Source organism: Blennius ocellaris (assembly GCF_963422515.1).
Source record: "Blennius ocellaris genome assembly, chromosome: 12".
Classification (NCBI taxonomy): domain Eukaryota; kingdom Metazoa; phylum Chordata; class Actinopteri; order Blenniiformes; family Blenniidae; genus Blennius; species Blennius ocellaris.
In genome coordinates, this window is record NC_137661.1 from 16219147 (window position 1) to 16236256 (window position 17110).

Consider the following 17110-nt stretch of genomic DNA (forward strand, 5'->3'; position numbering starts at 1 on the left):
TCTGGTACATTGCTTGTGGCAAACTTTTTTGTTGATTTTTTGAAAAAGTTGAATTTGGTTTTAATAAAAAAGAAAAAAATCCTTATTGTTCCCGTTTTGTTTGCCCTACTTAAAGCAAAATATCCATATTATAATGCACCGTCTATCAGCTACTCATCTATTGTATGATGGAATGCTGGAGTCTGAATGTTTTCATTAAAGGTCAGAAAGCTGGGCTTAATTCTGGGTTTCCTACATTGGGTATAGTGCGAGAAAGAATAAAAGGAGGCATTTCATACTCCCTATTTTGCATTAAATTTATTGACAAAAAAAGCCATTCTGGTTAATCACAAAAGAAAAGCTCCAAGAAATTCCTGAGGAAGCAAAACATAAGATTTGGAGAAAAAAGAAATGCATCGATCACCTCGATCTTACCAAGAGCCTTTGTGGTTTACATAATCTCTGTGCATTTATGAGGCTTCTGAGACAAACAATGAAAGGACATGTTGAGAAAGACAGAAATGCAAACAGTCTAACAAGCCACATTTGCGAGTACACCATTGGCAAGACACCAGTTAAAAACTTGCAGCACAAGAAACCAAAGGATCACAAACACACAAGCCAGTCACTGAAATGTGATAGAACAATCAGTAAAGTTGCATTTCCCTGAGCCGGGACAAATAAAGGATTTAATTCCAAGTCCATTTTTTTTCCTTAAAATCAGTCACTGTACAGGTGTGTCACTTAGAGATGACTTTCAAGCAGGGCTAGATAATATATTGATTATGGCAACCTCCAGATTTGAGGCAAAATACAAATGTGGGTATCAAAGTTGTGAATGATATCAGTTTAGCAATTCTAAAGATTATTGGCCTTTTTACACTTTCACTATAGTGGTCAGGAATTAAAATGTTTGACACGCATTTGATTTTGAATGTTTTCGCCAGATCTTGAACTCGAGGGAAAAGTTTCACAATGTGAACAACTTGATTTGTCACACTGATTCCAATAGTTATCACCGGATCATTACGGTATCGCCCAGTCCTACTTCTAAGAAAATATCTTCCACAGGAACACTCCAACGGATACAGAGGAAGACAATCAAGACCACCGCGAAGACGATAGGAATCATTATTTGCCCCAAACTAAAAAGCAGCTTGCATTACTGTTCACGAGAATAAGAGCTTAATCATTCTGAAGTTTGTTCATTTATTCATTGGCATGGCAAGAAAAGTAGCCTTTTGCAGGAGGAGCATAAATGCACATTATATACACTCTGACACAGATGCTCTTCAGTGTAGGTATTAAGGCACTAAAGTTGGGTGGAAGTGGGGGGGGGGGACCAGCATAGATATACGTGGAGTTTACAAAGGACTTGGCTGTTAATCCAGGGTATAGTATTCCCTACAGTGTGATTGATAATCATTACAGGCTTGCTTGACACACAAACTCACCAAGTTATAAATCAACATCAGAAACAGACTGACCAAGATTAATCAAAAGCAAATGTTATGAGACACCTTCTCGACAATGTATGCACTTCCAGGGAACTAGATATATTATGACTGCATATTTCTTCCTGGGATTTGATGCTGAACATATAAATTAAAGCAGATTAATAAAATGTGGCTCTTGTATAAATTCAGCACTGACATGTTGACGGTGCATCCTTTGTGCCATCTCTACATTCCAATGAGGCATTTCTGCATAATACAAAGTCACTGAGTTTCAATTTCTTGCATTCATCCTGGAAATTTATGATTTTTTTTTGTTTCCTTTCCATTTCTGCTCCAACAAATCTGAGATAGTTTTGTTATGGCGATGTCCATTGTTGGCAGAAGGAATGACCTGTGACTGGGTAGTCCTGCGAGTCATGGTTTACTGGAAGCATTCATGATTACAGGCTTTGCAGGACATTTCTTCACTGTGCATCAAGTCCTCATGATTTCCTGAGGTCGAGTCCTCCACAAATAGTTGCCAGTTCATTTTTTTTGACTTTGGGTGGTTATCCAGGTCTGGCATAGGTCAAACTGTGGCGTCTGGTTGGTTTATGTTTGTAGCTGCATGCTCATGAGTATTGGTCAGATGAGGAGTATTTTGTTTTTTTTCCCCCAGGTGGCTGACAGGCAGAGAAAGTACAGAGTGGTGCCCGATACCTCATGCGCCAGAGCAGGATTGTCCTTGGGGGGGGGGGGGGGGGGGGGGGGTCAGCAGAATCTTCTTTTCGGAATGAATTCTCTTCCAAAATTGTTTCCATATTCAGTTTTAGCATGGTTCATGGACTGACATGGATTCAGCTACGGAATGAGGCTGAAAAAAAGATCAGAGTTTGAGACAGTAAGAAACATGTCCAGTATTTCCTTCTGAAAATTGATGCTCAACTTTAAAGACTATTAAAGGAACTTCCAAAGTTCCTTTAGTAATTATGTTGCAAGTAACTGTCAGTTTCAGTTCTATTAAAATATATTTGACCTGATTTTCTTAAATAAACAGAAGATGTCAAGTCAAAATGAGGTTGTTTTTTTTAATCATGTTCCCAGAGTACATGTTGCAAGCTTACCATCCCATGCAGGGCCAGGATTCTCACAGTCTCCTCCTGACCACCTGCTTAAGATGGAGCTCACTTTCTGCGGCCACAATAGGCAACTCATTCTTCAGATGGTACGAGATAAGGTGACTTATACTTTCAAAGAGCATGTCTTTGGTACGGACCTGGATGAAGAAAAACAAAAGTTCATCAGTGCAAGTCATCACATTGATCTTTGAAGGTCTGATTTCAAACTAGCTTTTGCTTCACAGGTTTTAATCAAATTAAAAACATCTTGGATGGACGTTTCATTGAAAATTACTTGGCTGGAAGACTCACCACTCCCTCAGGGTCCACTAACAGCAGGTGTTTGGGAAGGCCACAGTGCATGCCGGTCAGCACATACTGCCCTGGGTTTGTAGTGCTTTCGCGAACGAGGAAATCTCCATCTCGGACCAGGAGTTTCTCTGCGTCTCGTCGGCTCATCCGGCTGTGGTACCACGTCTCCCTGCGAAGCTGCTCCTCATTTGGGGCGACGGGAGCTCTACGCCGTGGTGGGCTGGGCCATTGATCCTCCAATACACGAATGCCGCTGCCTCCTCCAGCCTGAGCACCAGATCCAGCGGCTCCTTCATAGGCCTCATGGAGCTTTAGAGCATCCTCAAAAGGCCCTACAAAGACCACAACATTTCAGAAATACAGTCTTTCCAGTATTTTCCAGATTGGAAAGTGAACATATTTTTACCAACCATGCTGTGTGAATACATCACACTAAAAGGTCAGACTCACTCATGTCAAAGAGGTCTTTTTTGGGACTATCAGGTGCTCGAGCCCCTCTATATCTTTCATGGCCCTGTGTATAGGATTCCAGATTTTCCAGACTCTGGGTGTTTACATACTGATGCTCCTCATAGTCCTTACTGCTTGGTGGCTGACCATCAGCACACAGGTAACCATCTGATGTCAGACCTGAGAAACACAGATACACAATGATGGATGAAGCAATCATGTGGGCATTTCTTTGATCTGGGTTTGCTCGAAAGATCCAAAAACTCTTAATTCTCTTCATGTGACCCTGAAAAGGGTCTAGCGAGTTATTTAGGCAGCAAAGGTCTGTAATCGCCACATGTAACACCACAAGTAAACAACAACAAACACCTCAAGTTCCTGAGAATTAAATGACAGATGGAGGCACATTAACAAACCTAAACCTCTGTATTGTCAATCTATTTTATTTTATCAGGTAAAATGGGGGCAATTGATTAACAGATAAAGATTAAAAACAAGTACTTGTTTTCGTACTGAAGATCTTCCGAACTGAATTTGTGTGAATTGCCCTTTACTTTGAACCCAGACATTACTCCACCTATTTTCTGTGAGTCGTGATCACCAACCAGCCAGCCATTCGCCCCCTGGCTGTTATATCCTCTGTCTGCCACACGGTGTCTCACCTGAGTTGACGGTGGTCTCAGTGTCCCAGTGAAGCTCATAACACAGCTGACCAGGCGGGTAAGACGCTTGTTCTCTCCTTGCTGGTGAGCCCATCTGCTCATACACACACATAACGTACTTTGTACTTTTCCGCCTGAATAGAAGACGGATTTCTGTCATCCCTGCGTGATGTAGTTCTGAAGCACTATATGTGAAACATCAGCTCGAGCAGAGGGTAATGGTTTTTGTTTTATTTTTTTTTCCACCCGATAGGCTGCAAAGTGGCTAAATATATTTATATCGTCATATCTGCCCATTGCAATTATGGCGCAGATCCATCAGTGGGACACTAATAGTATTTATGCCCATGCTGCCATGATTCAATGCAGAAAATGAGGAAGGCGCAGCAAATCAGTAATTACATTTATGAGGCAAAAATATATCCCGAGCGTCCAGTTATACCCTGCAATTACACACAGCACTCGATGATGACCAGGTGTAGTTTCAATTATGCTTATGAGATGATTTGAAATTAAGGTACATCTGGCTAATTTGATAACGTGACAAAAACCAGTGGTGATGAGGATTAAAGCAAACCACAACAACAACACAGTTGTGGTGGAAGTGTTTTATTTTGTGGCATCTTGCCTTCCGAGTGTTTGCATTTTCACCTTGTTCCCAGTGTATTTTGCTTTTAGTGTCCTAGTCCTTCATATTGCTGATCATTTTCTTATCATGGCATGGGACATATTAGGCAGTAGGTGAACATGTTGCTCTTCAATATGTTAAAAAACAACAATGGACAACTGGACGTTTAACTCGAGTTGATTAAAGGGTTTTAGGTGAAGGAATAATTGTATACAAGCACAACATCACACACAGGATTTTAGGTGGCAGCTTTTAATGGGGTATTCCTGGTGATCAGGATCTATCAAACTTCGTCCAGGGAAGGAAAAGTGTTGTTGAACCAGTGATAGTCAGATTCAGTCAAAGCTCATTGGTGCTTGTTGTGCCACGAAGGAAATACCTTGCCAGTTCTAGAACTTCATTTCCCCCCCCCCCCCCCCCCTTTTCATCAATTTAGCCTGGATCGCAGGTCGTTACTTGGCCTTCCTTTTACTTTGGTTTTGTTTTCTCTGCCTTTTTGTGAGATTTGTTTTGGAGTGTTATTTAAAAAATAAAGCACTTCCTTGAAACCGTGTTTGCTTTTAAGACAATCTGACTCAACACAGTTTCCACAACTATGCCGTTACACTCACCTGTGCTGCTGTCTTGCTCTGTGGTTGTGTGTGGATGTGACCCAGGAGGGCTCCACTGTGCCTCAGTCTGGAATCCACAACCCCCCCAACAGGAGGCTCCTTTCCTGGGATACTGTTGTAGTAGTCGTGCTCAGAAAAGTCTTCCTCGTCCCCCCACACAGGCTCCTCAGCCCTGACTGACCTGAAGAAGGAAATACTGACTATAGAATAAACAGCATATTTTTTTATGCAGACCTAAGTAAGGAGAGTAAATATAGTAGAATTGCGAGAAAAGCAATAAAACAACATCTACATTGTATGCTGCTTTCAGTATTCACGAAAAAAAGACAAGGAGTCTCAAATTACTTATGAAGTGACATCTCCACATCTGAACATGAGTGTGGTCAGAGAGGCGAGGCAGTGCACCTGATTCACATCAGGTGCTTAATCACCTCTCTGCCTGTAAGGAGGAACCTCCCAGACAATGTGGGCAGCAGCAGTGGAGGCGTGGAAAGGGAGGGAGAGAGTGCTTAATCACCTCCCTGCTCATAAAGGAGGAGCCTCCCAGAGACAGCCAGTGACAGGTGGAGCACACAGACGCTGATGGAGAGCCTGAAAGAGGCTGTGTGTTTGTGTGCGGTTTTGAGTTAGTTTTGATTTTGTTTAATAAAGTATGGTTTTTGGAACATCTGTCTCCGCCCCTCTCTGGCAGAACCCGATGGTGGCAAACACGACTGCCACAATGATCTAGATAAATCAGCTTGAGGGTTGCAGCCATCGACCGGGAGGAAGATGTTCATTTGAAACCAGAAAAATATATGTATAGTAGCATCACTGTGAATACACGTGCTGCCTGGTCACAGTGTGACACGATGTGCGTTTACAATGATACAAAATACATGTGAAGTAATACGAGTACAATGATCAAATCTCTTTGTAATAAATATCAAAGAATGAAAGAGTTCTATACAAGATCAGGTTATTGTGGTGGCTCAGCTTTTATTCACGATGCCTTGCCCATGCTGTCTTTATTGTAAGAAAGATTGATTAAGAAACTTCATCCACCTGCACTCATCTCACTTTCCTGAAAGTAATCAGTGTATTTATTGTCGCTCACAGCGAGGAGGTTGTTTTGTTGAGCTATGAATTATTTTTATATAAGGTATATTATCTTTTTTTTTTAATGTTATGCGAGAAAGGTTGAACACAAAGCTGTCTTTTGATTAACAAGCATCCCTAAAAGCTTCAGAAAAGCCAAAGATTTTGAGAACAGAAACGAAAGCTCAATAAGTTGTAGATTATCTTACGAAATGTGTTATTTGTGATTTCTGAAAGTATTTTCCTTTACCTTTCGACGGATGCCATGGTTTTAGGAGGACTGTGAAGATACTGTTTGAACTGCAGCTCAAAGGCTTGGCCGATGGTGCTGATCACACTTTGCGCTAAACCATCTGAGCACTCCAGGATGTGGCAAGCTGAAGAATAAGACACATTGCTCCTTGTTTAATAAACGGTGAAACAAATCCCGTGTTGTTACATTATGAAATGAGCTGTGAGGCAGAGACAGATTCGTTGCAGGGTGTACCTCTCTGATTCACAGGGTCCTTGGCGACGTAGGCAACATAATCAGGTGTGTCCTGCAACATACAGAAGGAACACTTCAATGAGGCCAGACATAAATTAAACATATACAGCTAAGGCCCATCATCATAATGGAAATCAATCAAGTGCAATGACTAAAATGCACACAAACTCCACTTATTTTGGTTTTTAAACCTGCATGTAGAGTGGGGTGTGAAATGCTGCACTCACAGTGTCTCCTCCAGATGCAAATGAGATGGACTGCATTGGATGGTGTGCTATCACCTGAAACAAATCCGACAAAGTAAAAGTTTACCTTTCGACACAAGTTTAAAAAAATGTAAAGGGTTGCGTGCAAGAATCAATCTGTAAATACAAGTTGATTCAGTACTTTCCCTCATATTTAATTTGTCCTTGTGGAAACACATCAAAAATCTTAGGTTAGGTGTGACATGCCTGAACAATATTTGCACGAGCAGAAAGAAAGAAAGACCTCTATGCCACCACAACACTTTCATTCTACTTGTGATTAGACAATGCTATCACAAAAATACTGACCTGACGAGTGGTAGGGATGAGAAGACCAAGACCATCTATAGAAATATTGACTGCAATGCTCATCCCTGCAAATCGCAGGTTACTCTTCCCCATGACTGACTGGAGAGCTTTGTTCAGGGCCTGCGAACAATGAAAAGTAGAAATTACCATCATATAGTTTTAACTGTACATATATGGAGGTTTTGTGCCAGTATATTTTCTTGTAGGTTGAAAAACTGATCTGATAGATTTTCTTTTTTAACCTAGAGTGAGATAAAACATGCACAGCAGGATGAGTAATGTACTACCTTCTTCCGCCAAGCCCCCTTTCCTCCTGGCACAGCGTCGCACAACCTGTTGATGGCTTCCCTGATTAGAAAAAAAAAACACTTTTTAAAATTCATAGTTCAAGGAGAAACTATGTCAATGCCGTTGAAATCAAAAGTTAACATCCTTAATCACATGAGTCCAGGACAACAATTAAACTTCTACATTATGATCATGACATTTTATTGCCTTCCTTTTTAGTTCAAGTGACATTAAGTCAAATTAGAAGACATAGCTATGAAGTGAAGTGTTATATAATAATTCACATACATTTCTTTTTACAGTGCTTTTCGCTGTCATCTCAATGCAACTTTGGGATGAAGCTGCTCAACTCCTGGTTATGGCTGTATGATAACTATTTGAGTTGTCCGTCCCATGTGTGTGTGTGTGTGTGTGTGTGGTAGCGGGAGTGAGGCATAACATGGATTTCAGGCTGGAGCTCACGTGCTCTCCGCCAGGGGACAGCGGGGACAGCAATCAAAAGCCGGCTGCCCCTATCAAGTAGCTCGTAAATATTTAAAAAGCACTGTCGCAGGCCCCATCTCGAGTAAAGGTCTTCTCAGGGATTTGTGAAAAACACCACAATGTTCAAATGACTCATGCTGATGAGCCGGCAGAGAGAGGTGGAGCAGTAAAGATGGCGTGTTGTTTTATCTGTCAGCAGTCTTAGTATCTCTCCTGCAACAAAATGCCGGACCTCATTATCACCAGCATTGCTGTTAAGCGGCACGACACAGAGAGCACTGTTGGCGGAGAGAGAGTCCAAGGACTGGCATACATTTTTGAAATTCTGAAATTAACTTTGCGTTTCGTTGTAGTCTATAAAGAATTTATTTCCTCGTGCATCAATTAGAAAGATGAGGATGAGTTGGACATACAATTGCTTTTACATGTAACCTTTGGATCAAATCCATCAGAATAGTAAATATGTTATAATCTGAACCACTAAACAGCCAAAACACAGACCTATTGTTCCAGCATGATGCAGAATTTAGAGGACTGAACCCATTTCAATCTGCGTCTAGCAGGGACTCCGTACAAAAGGCCATAGTAATTTAAACGTGATGAAAGCTGACAATCAAGTCAACAAATACAAAGATGCAAACCTGAAACAGATTTCTCACTGGACAATACATATCCAGACAAATGCTATGCAAACAATCGCATTCCAGCAGAACCAGAAGTAGAGGTGCTCATTTTCTGCTCACTGTCTTCGCTTTTGTTTTGTTTTGTTTTGAGCATGTCTCCCTCCCACTCCCTACACCCCCCCCCCACCCCCCTCCTCAAGAAGATACAGCCGCAGACAACATCCAGCAGGGTGCTTTGGTGGGGACCACTGCAGCTTTCCACAGTCATTAGCGAACATCATCAATAATAGATCTCCCTTTCTATCACTACATCTCGCCTGCCTCCTCCCCCCCTGCACTTAAGCCATGGATGCCGGGTGGGCTCAGATTACTGCCAATCGATTGTGAGAGGGAGGAGGGGGGGGGTACGGGGCGAGGATGGGAGAGAGCAAGAGAGAACGATGAGTGAGTCTGCTTCTCCCATGAGAATGAAGATTGCCAAGAAGCCTGCTTTCAGAGCAATAACATCACATGTCGGCCATAAAGAACAAAGCAACTGACACACTGAGACCCCGAGGTATAGTTTCACACATAAACATATAATGACATATCATAGCAGCGAACACAAATATAGCAGTAGTTTTTTTTTTCTCCCAACTCCGACATGCACCAAATTCATGTTGAACTTGAGACTTTTGTATTGATTTTTGCCTCTTATACTTTCATTGTTGTGACTAATCTAGATTTTCACCACGGAGTGCATATAAATAGATACCCAGAAATCTGGACTGTCAATTAAAAATTTGAATAAAGCTCATGCAATCCTCAAAAGGTATAGGTTTTAATTAAAAGCTACAGGTGTCATTCTATTCAATAAGGATGTGTGACAAGCTACAGCATCTGGTTTGATAGCATGATTACAACTGTCAACCAATAGTAAAAACCTCATGGCAGTAGTTTAGTATGAATTTCGCTTACCTTGTAACCTGAGTCCGAGTGTTAAAGTCCAGGGAGCGCATTGACTTCAGCACCTCAATGCAGCCCATATACTATGAAGAGAAATAACCCAAAAAGAGAGAAAATAAAGTTGTAAGTGGATTTACTGAAGTGGCTGCAGTTTGATTTCAGGTTGAACAAATGATGCTACATCTTGTTTTTAAAATACACAGCCGTTATTAATCTTAATCTAACAAAAATTGAAATTAACTTTCAAAAATGTCCCAAATAAAAATTTAAAAAATGCTCATAAAACGACAACGATGATGGATGCTTTCATTTGAAGCAAAGCATAACACATCATGAATAATCCATTATTATTGTGACTACTTCCGAGATGCAAAATCAAGTCCCCTTATAGTAGGGGGGGTGGATAAATGACCTTTTTTCCCAAAACCTTCGTGTAACAGGTTTATTTTGACCTTATTTATATATAAAACACACAAGTAACCTGCATTTTCAATTTTGGTTCTGCTACTGCCTGCTACTGGCATGTTTTGATGTACTGCGTATATCACACTTTTGCACGCTTTTTTCAGCTATATATGATAATGGACAATGACTCTGTCTCAACATTGTGTACAAATATAGTGATTACTTGTTTTATTTTGTTTATTTATGAACTAAAAGGTATGGTTTATACTAGAACACACCAAAAAAAATCAATAGCATGCACATTATTAATGATTATAATGGCTGAACAGACAGTCTTTCCATCGCGGCACGGAATTCTGTCAAGGTAACAGTGGATCTGTCAGTTGTTTTCCCCAAAACTATCTTGAGGTTGTTGCCAAATTGTTCTGGTGTTAGCATTGTTCTCTTTCGTCCCACAGTGGCAAATATTCTGAAAACTTGGCTACTTCTACCTAAAATAAACAAATAAAACATTGATTAGCATGACAAATGTGTGAATGTAATATATGATACGTTACTGTTGAGCCATTAAATCACAAAACTTGTCAAAAGTGGCAAAATTCGAGAAATTCGCCCAAAACGCGGTTTTCCTTATATGGCCAGTAGCAGGCAGTAGCAACCTGAAAATCAAAAAATGATATTATATATGTGATTTGTATATAAATAAGGTCAATTTAAACCTGTTACATGCACATTCTAATTTTATCCACCCCCCCTACTTATAGATCACTGAAGAGCAAACCAGTGAAAATCTACCACATGAGCAGCTTCCCAGTGGATAACAGGTGGAGTGCTAATGGCATTTTAACTCGATTATTAGCAACAAGAGCTCCAAATCATGGATAAACTGCTGCTTCTTCGCTGTCTGAGTATCTAGAGGGTGTGAGTGTGTTTTGGTACACTATCAAAGCATGTGAGATCACATCATAAAGTACTTCAGAGGTTAATGTCCTATTTCTGAAGGTCTAGAAAAACATATGTACAAATATGTATATATCCACAGGGCAGCTAATGTAAACAAGCCATGTGTCATAAACAGTGTATAGTGTACATACCTATCGTGTTAAAGACAAAGAGGCAATTCAAAGTGCCTCACAAAGGCAAAGAAATACATGAAATTTATTACAATTATTGAAATAAAACAACATATTAAGAAAATAAAAGGGCATTTAATATCTTTTAAGTGGTCGTTGAAATTAAGGTCTGAGTCAATAAATACACTAACATTTCTGGCATTTAATAACATGGATCCACGTTAATGCCGTAGTTAAACGGAGCACTGATCATTGACCTTTCATTTTTGGAGCCAAAATCAATCACTTTTGTTTGGATTGTCTGGGTTTAGCTGGAGAAGCCTCTGGCACATCCACACACTGATTTGATGAATACACCTACTGAAAGTAAAGGACACTGAAATATAAAGTATGATCGGAGATGATGTGGGATAATATAGTCTGAGCAAGGGGCACCATGTAGACATTGAATAAATGTGATCCATTTGAAGCTATGCTATGAGAGACTTTTTTTGAAATGTTTTGTTGGTGACTGACAACTGTCTCTCACTAACTTACTTCATCACTCACCCCTTTCACCAAGAACAGTATTGCTCTGTGTATTCAAGGAGTAGAGGCATACCCAACAACTGTAGATTATACACATGCGCAACAGAGATAATCCGAACTAATTGGCATACATGCCAAGGTTATTTCTTGCAAATGTCAAGTTGGAGTAATGGACCTTGGAAAAACTTGGCTAAATTACAACCTTTGCCCTTGTGTCGGCCCATGTTTTATTTGGGATGCAGCGGTTTCTAATATCTGGCCCACATATGAAATTTGCATTTAACTATTTCACATCTGAGTCAACGTGTTTGTTAAAAAAAAAAAAAAAAAAAGAGATTCACAATAAAACCTCTAGTTAAAGAAGGCTTTGTTACATAATGCAGAAATGTATCATAACTCTGAGTATTCGCCTTTAGTAACTGGCGCTGCCTTTTAGTCAACAGTACAAAAAGTTTAAACAGTACAATTCTCAGACTTGGAGAGGCATCTTAAGTTATGTACGGTGATAATACTTCTCCAAGCTCGTATTGGTTTTAATAAACATTCACATGTACAACATTTGCATTGTCACTAACTATTCTGCACTTCAGCTCCTCAGTTTGTTTTTTCTTCTTCTCCACAACAGTCGTAAACAACCACAGACACAGAATGAGAAACGGGGAGAGGACAACCTTTGCGCCTCAGAGCTTAATGAGCTTAATAAGATTTAGAGATGAGGGAAGTCTTCCATCAGGAAAATTGTCCCCTTTTTTTTTTCCCTATCGTGCTTATAACCAATGGCGCCTTTGTGAGACACTCATCTAATGATCCGGCACATCCCTTCCTTTATAATCCTATCTGGCACTCTGGTTACTTTGGCACACTGTTCATATGACTACAGGGATCCTGCTTTCCAAGAACATTCCTCTGAAATGCAATGAAACTGGCATTCAAACTCCATTTTTTTTCATGGCTGCTTTCTTTGACATAAATCATTGCTGTTTCATAGCATGTCACGACAGAAAATGCGCTGTGCTTCGGTTTATGATCTAGTATGCTTTAATTTAAGCCGAAAGGCAAATACAGAACAGCAACCTTGTGTGTTGTGTTGCAGTAGGGTGACCAGATGAAAGTCACTGTCAGTAAATGATTACTTTGCTGTCCCTTTTTTCCAGTTCAGTTACGACAGTAGCCTCTTGTTCATGTATTGTGAGAAGTCACCATGGAGGATTGTGATGATGATTTATTCTGGAACCTCGATCATAACTGATAACATTAGTCATATTATTGGAGACACGAATGATTTAAACTTGCAAATGCTTCATACAGAACTGTAAGGAACGAGTACATGATGAGTGCAGCATGATTTTTAATGGTGTATAAACTGCTGCTTAAAGCTTTGGCGGCTGCAGCACCGTGTTTGATGGCTACTGTGGAGTTTAGGCTATCAGTGATGGCTGATACAAGGCTGACACTGAGCCTGAGAGAGAGAGAGAGAGAGAGAGAGGAGAGAGAGAGAGAGAGAGAGAGAGAGAGAGAGAGAGAGAGAGAGAGAGAGGACAGAGAGAGACAGAGAGAGAGAGAGAGAGAGGAGAGAGAGAGAGAGAGAGAGAGAGAGAGAGGGAGGCAGTTCCTCACTATGGGGAGCAATGTTGCTGAGAAATAGCCCAGCTCAGCAGAAATCTATTGTCACTGTGACACTAATCTATGCAGAACATACTCCTCCCTGCATAGATTTAACAATGAAACGTGTACAAAGTACTGCTTCGGTTGGCACAACAACAGGCATGGAGGTCGTACCTACTCAACGTTCAGACCTCTTCCTTACTGATCCAGCCACCCCCTCTCACATCACATGATGCAAATAACTATGACCAAATGTAATTAAATATAGGAATGAATGGTGCCTGTATGATGCCATTAGACGGTGTGCTTGAGCCCCAGACTAGGCTAATCAAGAGACATGTCATTACTTTGAGGAGGACAAGAGAGCCCAGAGCCAGAGGTGAACGGTCATGAGGGATTGTTAAGAGGGGACCATTGAAATTGACGTCAAGATGTCTGCTTCAAATGGAAACCCTTTGTAAGCACATACATCTATGTGCACACAAATTTTATTGGGAACATAAAATGATTAATTTGATTTTAAATCATTTCTGGGCAGCCCCACCTAAATTCCTTTATATGCCATTACCATATTTCTTTAGTTTAACGACTACATTTTGTAAAACATTTTAAAGCTTTGAGCATAGTGAGATGATTAAATCAGTGATAAACTTTGACATACAAAAGGGATCAAATTGGACTAATGTCTTGCAACAAATGAAAGTAAACAATCCTGAGACCACACAAAGAGCATTTATCCGTACTGTGGGAGTAGATACGCACACATAAGTATAATGCAGTAAAACTACAAATCATTCTTTATTTTAGTAAAGTGTGTTGCATGCATTTAGGCGAGAGGCCTGATTGTAGTTTGTGCTTATAGTATCTTGGTTAATCATTCTCCACCCTGAAGGCAGTGTGCTATCCTGGCTCAGTCCCCCGGCAGCCACACCAAGACATCTATCTGGATTAAATTATGTATTCCCCAGTCCTTGCAGCATGAGCTGCATAACAAACTGCCGAGTAGTGATGCGACCTTTTGTTTCCTAACATGATAGAATACCTTGAAGTTGGCTATCAATATTCTGTGACAGGTCAAGGAGCACACGAACAGATGCCAGTTGTTCTTGTTTGTAAAGGAAATATTAAATTAAGTTTCTATTTAACCTGCTTTAACAGAGACACAGTACATATCTATTGAATAAAAAAAGGGTCCACCAACTTACCCTGACAATATAAGAAGCCCCTTGTCCTGCAATCTTCTTGTCTGAGTGCAACCAGCCTTGAGAGGGTTTGTGGATGAAGCTGCCCTTCTGGTTGAGGTCCTCTCCCCCTGGCCACATGCCCTCCACCCTTGTCCTGCGATTCATTCCTGATCTGGAGCTGCTCGAGCCTCCAGGGCTCATCATAACCTCTGTGGTCCCAAATCCATGTCCCCCAGTAACTGCTCGCTGCCCCCGAATGGCCTGTAGAGAACATGGGGTGATGCAGACAGGGTCACAGGAGTTAAGCACTGCTGCAAGGCTGGCCACTGGACCGCTGGCTGCAGTCACTCCGCCATGTGATGAAGACGAGACAGAAGACTGGGAAGAAGCTGCTGCTGCCTTGCCCGAATCCTTGCTCGAGCTGGAGCTGGAACTGGAGTTGGATGGGCTCCGGCTGAGCAGTGAGTTGGAGAATTTCCACTGGGGCATCTTTGGGATGAGCATGCAAAAGGTTGTGGTGGCATCCTGTTCCCCATCCAGGCAAGGGGAGTCGGCCAAGGCTGCTGCTCCAGCAGAGGATGAGGACCTGGCACTTGGGTCCAAAGGAGGCAGAGGAGGCAGAGGAGGCAGAGGAGGCAGAGGAGGCAGATGAAGACTTTGGGTGGAGGAGGAGACCACCGGTGTGGCCACAACTTTGCCGCTCATGGCTAAGCTCTGCATCAGGTCGTCGGAGGAGGTCACAGACTCATTGCGAAAGCGGCCATACTTTGGCTTAAGGAGCATGCCCGGTGGAGCCGCCTGAAGCAGGAGCTAAACGGGGGATAACTGCCAGAGGACGGATGGGGGAAAAGGGAATAGGGAAAAGGGGATGGGGAGGGAGGGGGGGGGGGGGGGGGGGGGGGGATGAAATGAAGGAAGAAAAAAACTATACAGAGAATCTTCTGGACCGAGTCCTAAATCCTTGTCAGAGTAAACTGTACAATGTCTGGTCCTCTCCCATTAACACACACGTACACATACTGTCCTGCTTTCATGCCGCTCTCCTCTCTGTCTGCGCTGGTCTGCCTCCTTTTACTGCCCGAAGCAAGCTTGCTCGTCCGCTCCCTGTCTGTCTCTCTCTCTCTTTCTCTCTCTGGATGATGTCATTGGTCTATTAGCCCTGCCCTGCCCAGCTGCTCTCAGACTGTATTAGCTAAAACACATCTGCCTGCTGAACCACTCTGCTCCCACACACACACACACACACACACACACACACACACACACACACACACACACACACACACTGTTAAGTCCTGGCGTTGTTTGTGCACGCCTCTCACACTCCTGGAGGTTTTCTGCTGGGATTCACTCCCAAATGATGAGGCTTTTAATTTCTTTTCCTCATTTATTTGTGCAGGTGAAAAACCTTAAACAAGCAAACACCAGTGTAACTATACAAAATACAATAAACACTTCAATCAACAATATTTCAGAAATATGGCATAACAACTATAGTAAATTCAACAAGTACCCAATATATTAAATACATTTACTTTAAAATAAACTATTTCAGTCAAGTTATCACCAATTTCTCAATTAATCATTTAACCCAAATAATCATGATATTTAATTCATTAAGCAGTATAAAATATAATTATGAGATTTGAAGTAATATAAATATACAAGACATTCTTTAAAGTGCATTTCAGCGGCTCAAGTGCAATTCATCACAATAATTCATTTTCTTTAACAATAGATTACACATATTGTATATACACATTGATGTAGCAGCTCTTTACAACCCAAACAACAACAACACCGCGGTGAGATAAATAACATTTAGGCTGGATCAGCCACTGTCCACACCTAAAGTGAAACGAGCGCGTTGGTTAAAAAGTTCATATTTCTGAGCGCCCACGAACGCAACATCCAGCGTCGGCACCAAATGTCCGTGTGGAAAGCCAGGGTATCGGCTTCTTACCGGCAGTCGTCTCCAGTCTTATTTGGTGAGTGATCCTCCGTGCAGCTCACCAGTTCGATCCCTTGATCGCGGCAGTCAACTTTGTTTTTCCGCTCTTCACGCTCCCAACAGCTGATCACTTTCTACCCGGAAGCTGCTTCCACCTTAAATTAACACCTGGTGCGCACTGTGGGCTGACCACGGGGCCAGATGTGGGCTGGCTTAACGTCACTCGACGCAACACCTCCCACTCAACCTTCCTGTATTCATACAGGCAGGTTGCAGAACTTCGAGGCGAACTTATTTTTATTGAAAGGAGTCACTGCTCCTCTATAGGCAGAAGGACGACGAGCCGCCTGACATCTCTTCGCAGCACAACACAAATAGAACTCCCCTTTTGGTCAGGGGGTGTTGACCTTTGTTGCTGCACTGGAACACATTGGCCAGGTGCGACACGGACTTCGGCATCTCTTACAACACCCTTTGAGTCCGAGGCCACTGTGACAACTCTTCCAAGCCTGAACTGGCCTCGCAGAGCATTCTGGTCACAAAGCCAAACCACATCCCCCACAGCAACGTTCCTTTCAGTGGTATGCCACTTAGGTCTGATGAACAGGTTTGGTCCAGCAAGTTGGCACCACGCTTTCCAGAAGCTGTTGACCTGGATTTGGATTTCTTGAAGGCGCTTGAAAGGATAGTTGACAAAGTCAAACGACTTGA

General features: G+C 41.8%; 1 protein-coding gene across 1 annotated transcript; it reads right to left on the bottom strand.

The window, feature by feature from the left end:
- Positions 1-2562: 2562 nt before the first annotated feature.
- shc2 (SHC (Src homology 2 domain containing) transforming protein 2) lies at positions 2563-15231 on the bottom strand (the record flags this gene model as incomplete). Its single annotated transcript, XM_080506598.1, has 12 exons — positions 2563-2691; positions 2846-3177; positions 3296-3475; positions 3958-4051; positions 5197-5377; positions 6524-6650; positions 6761-6812; positions 6988-7041; positions 7315-7434; positions 7602-7662; positions 9666-9736; positions 14470-15231. 12 exons carry the CDS (start codon positions 15229-15231, stop codon positions 2563-2565), a joined length of 2163 nt encoding a protein of 720 aa, XP_080362724.1.
- Positions 15232-17110: the final 1879 nt, after the last annotated feature.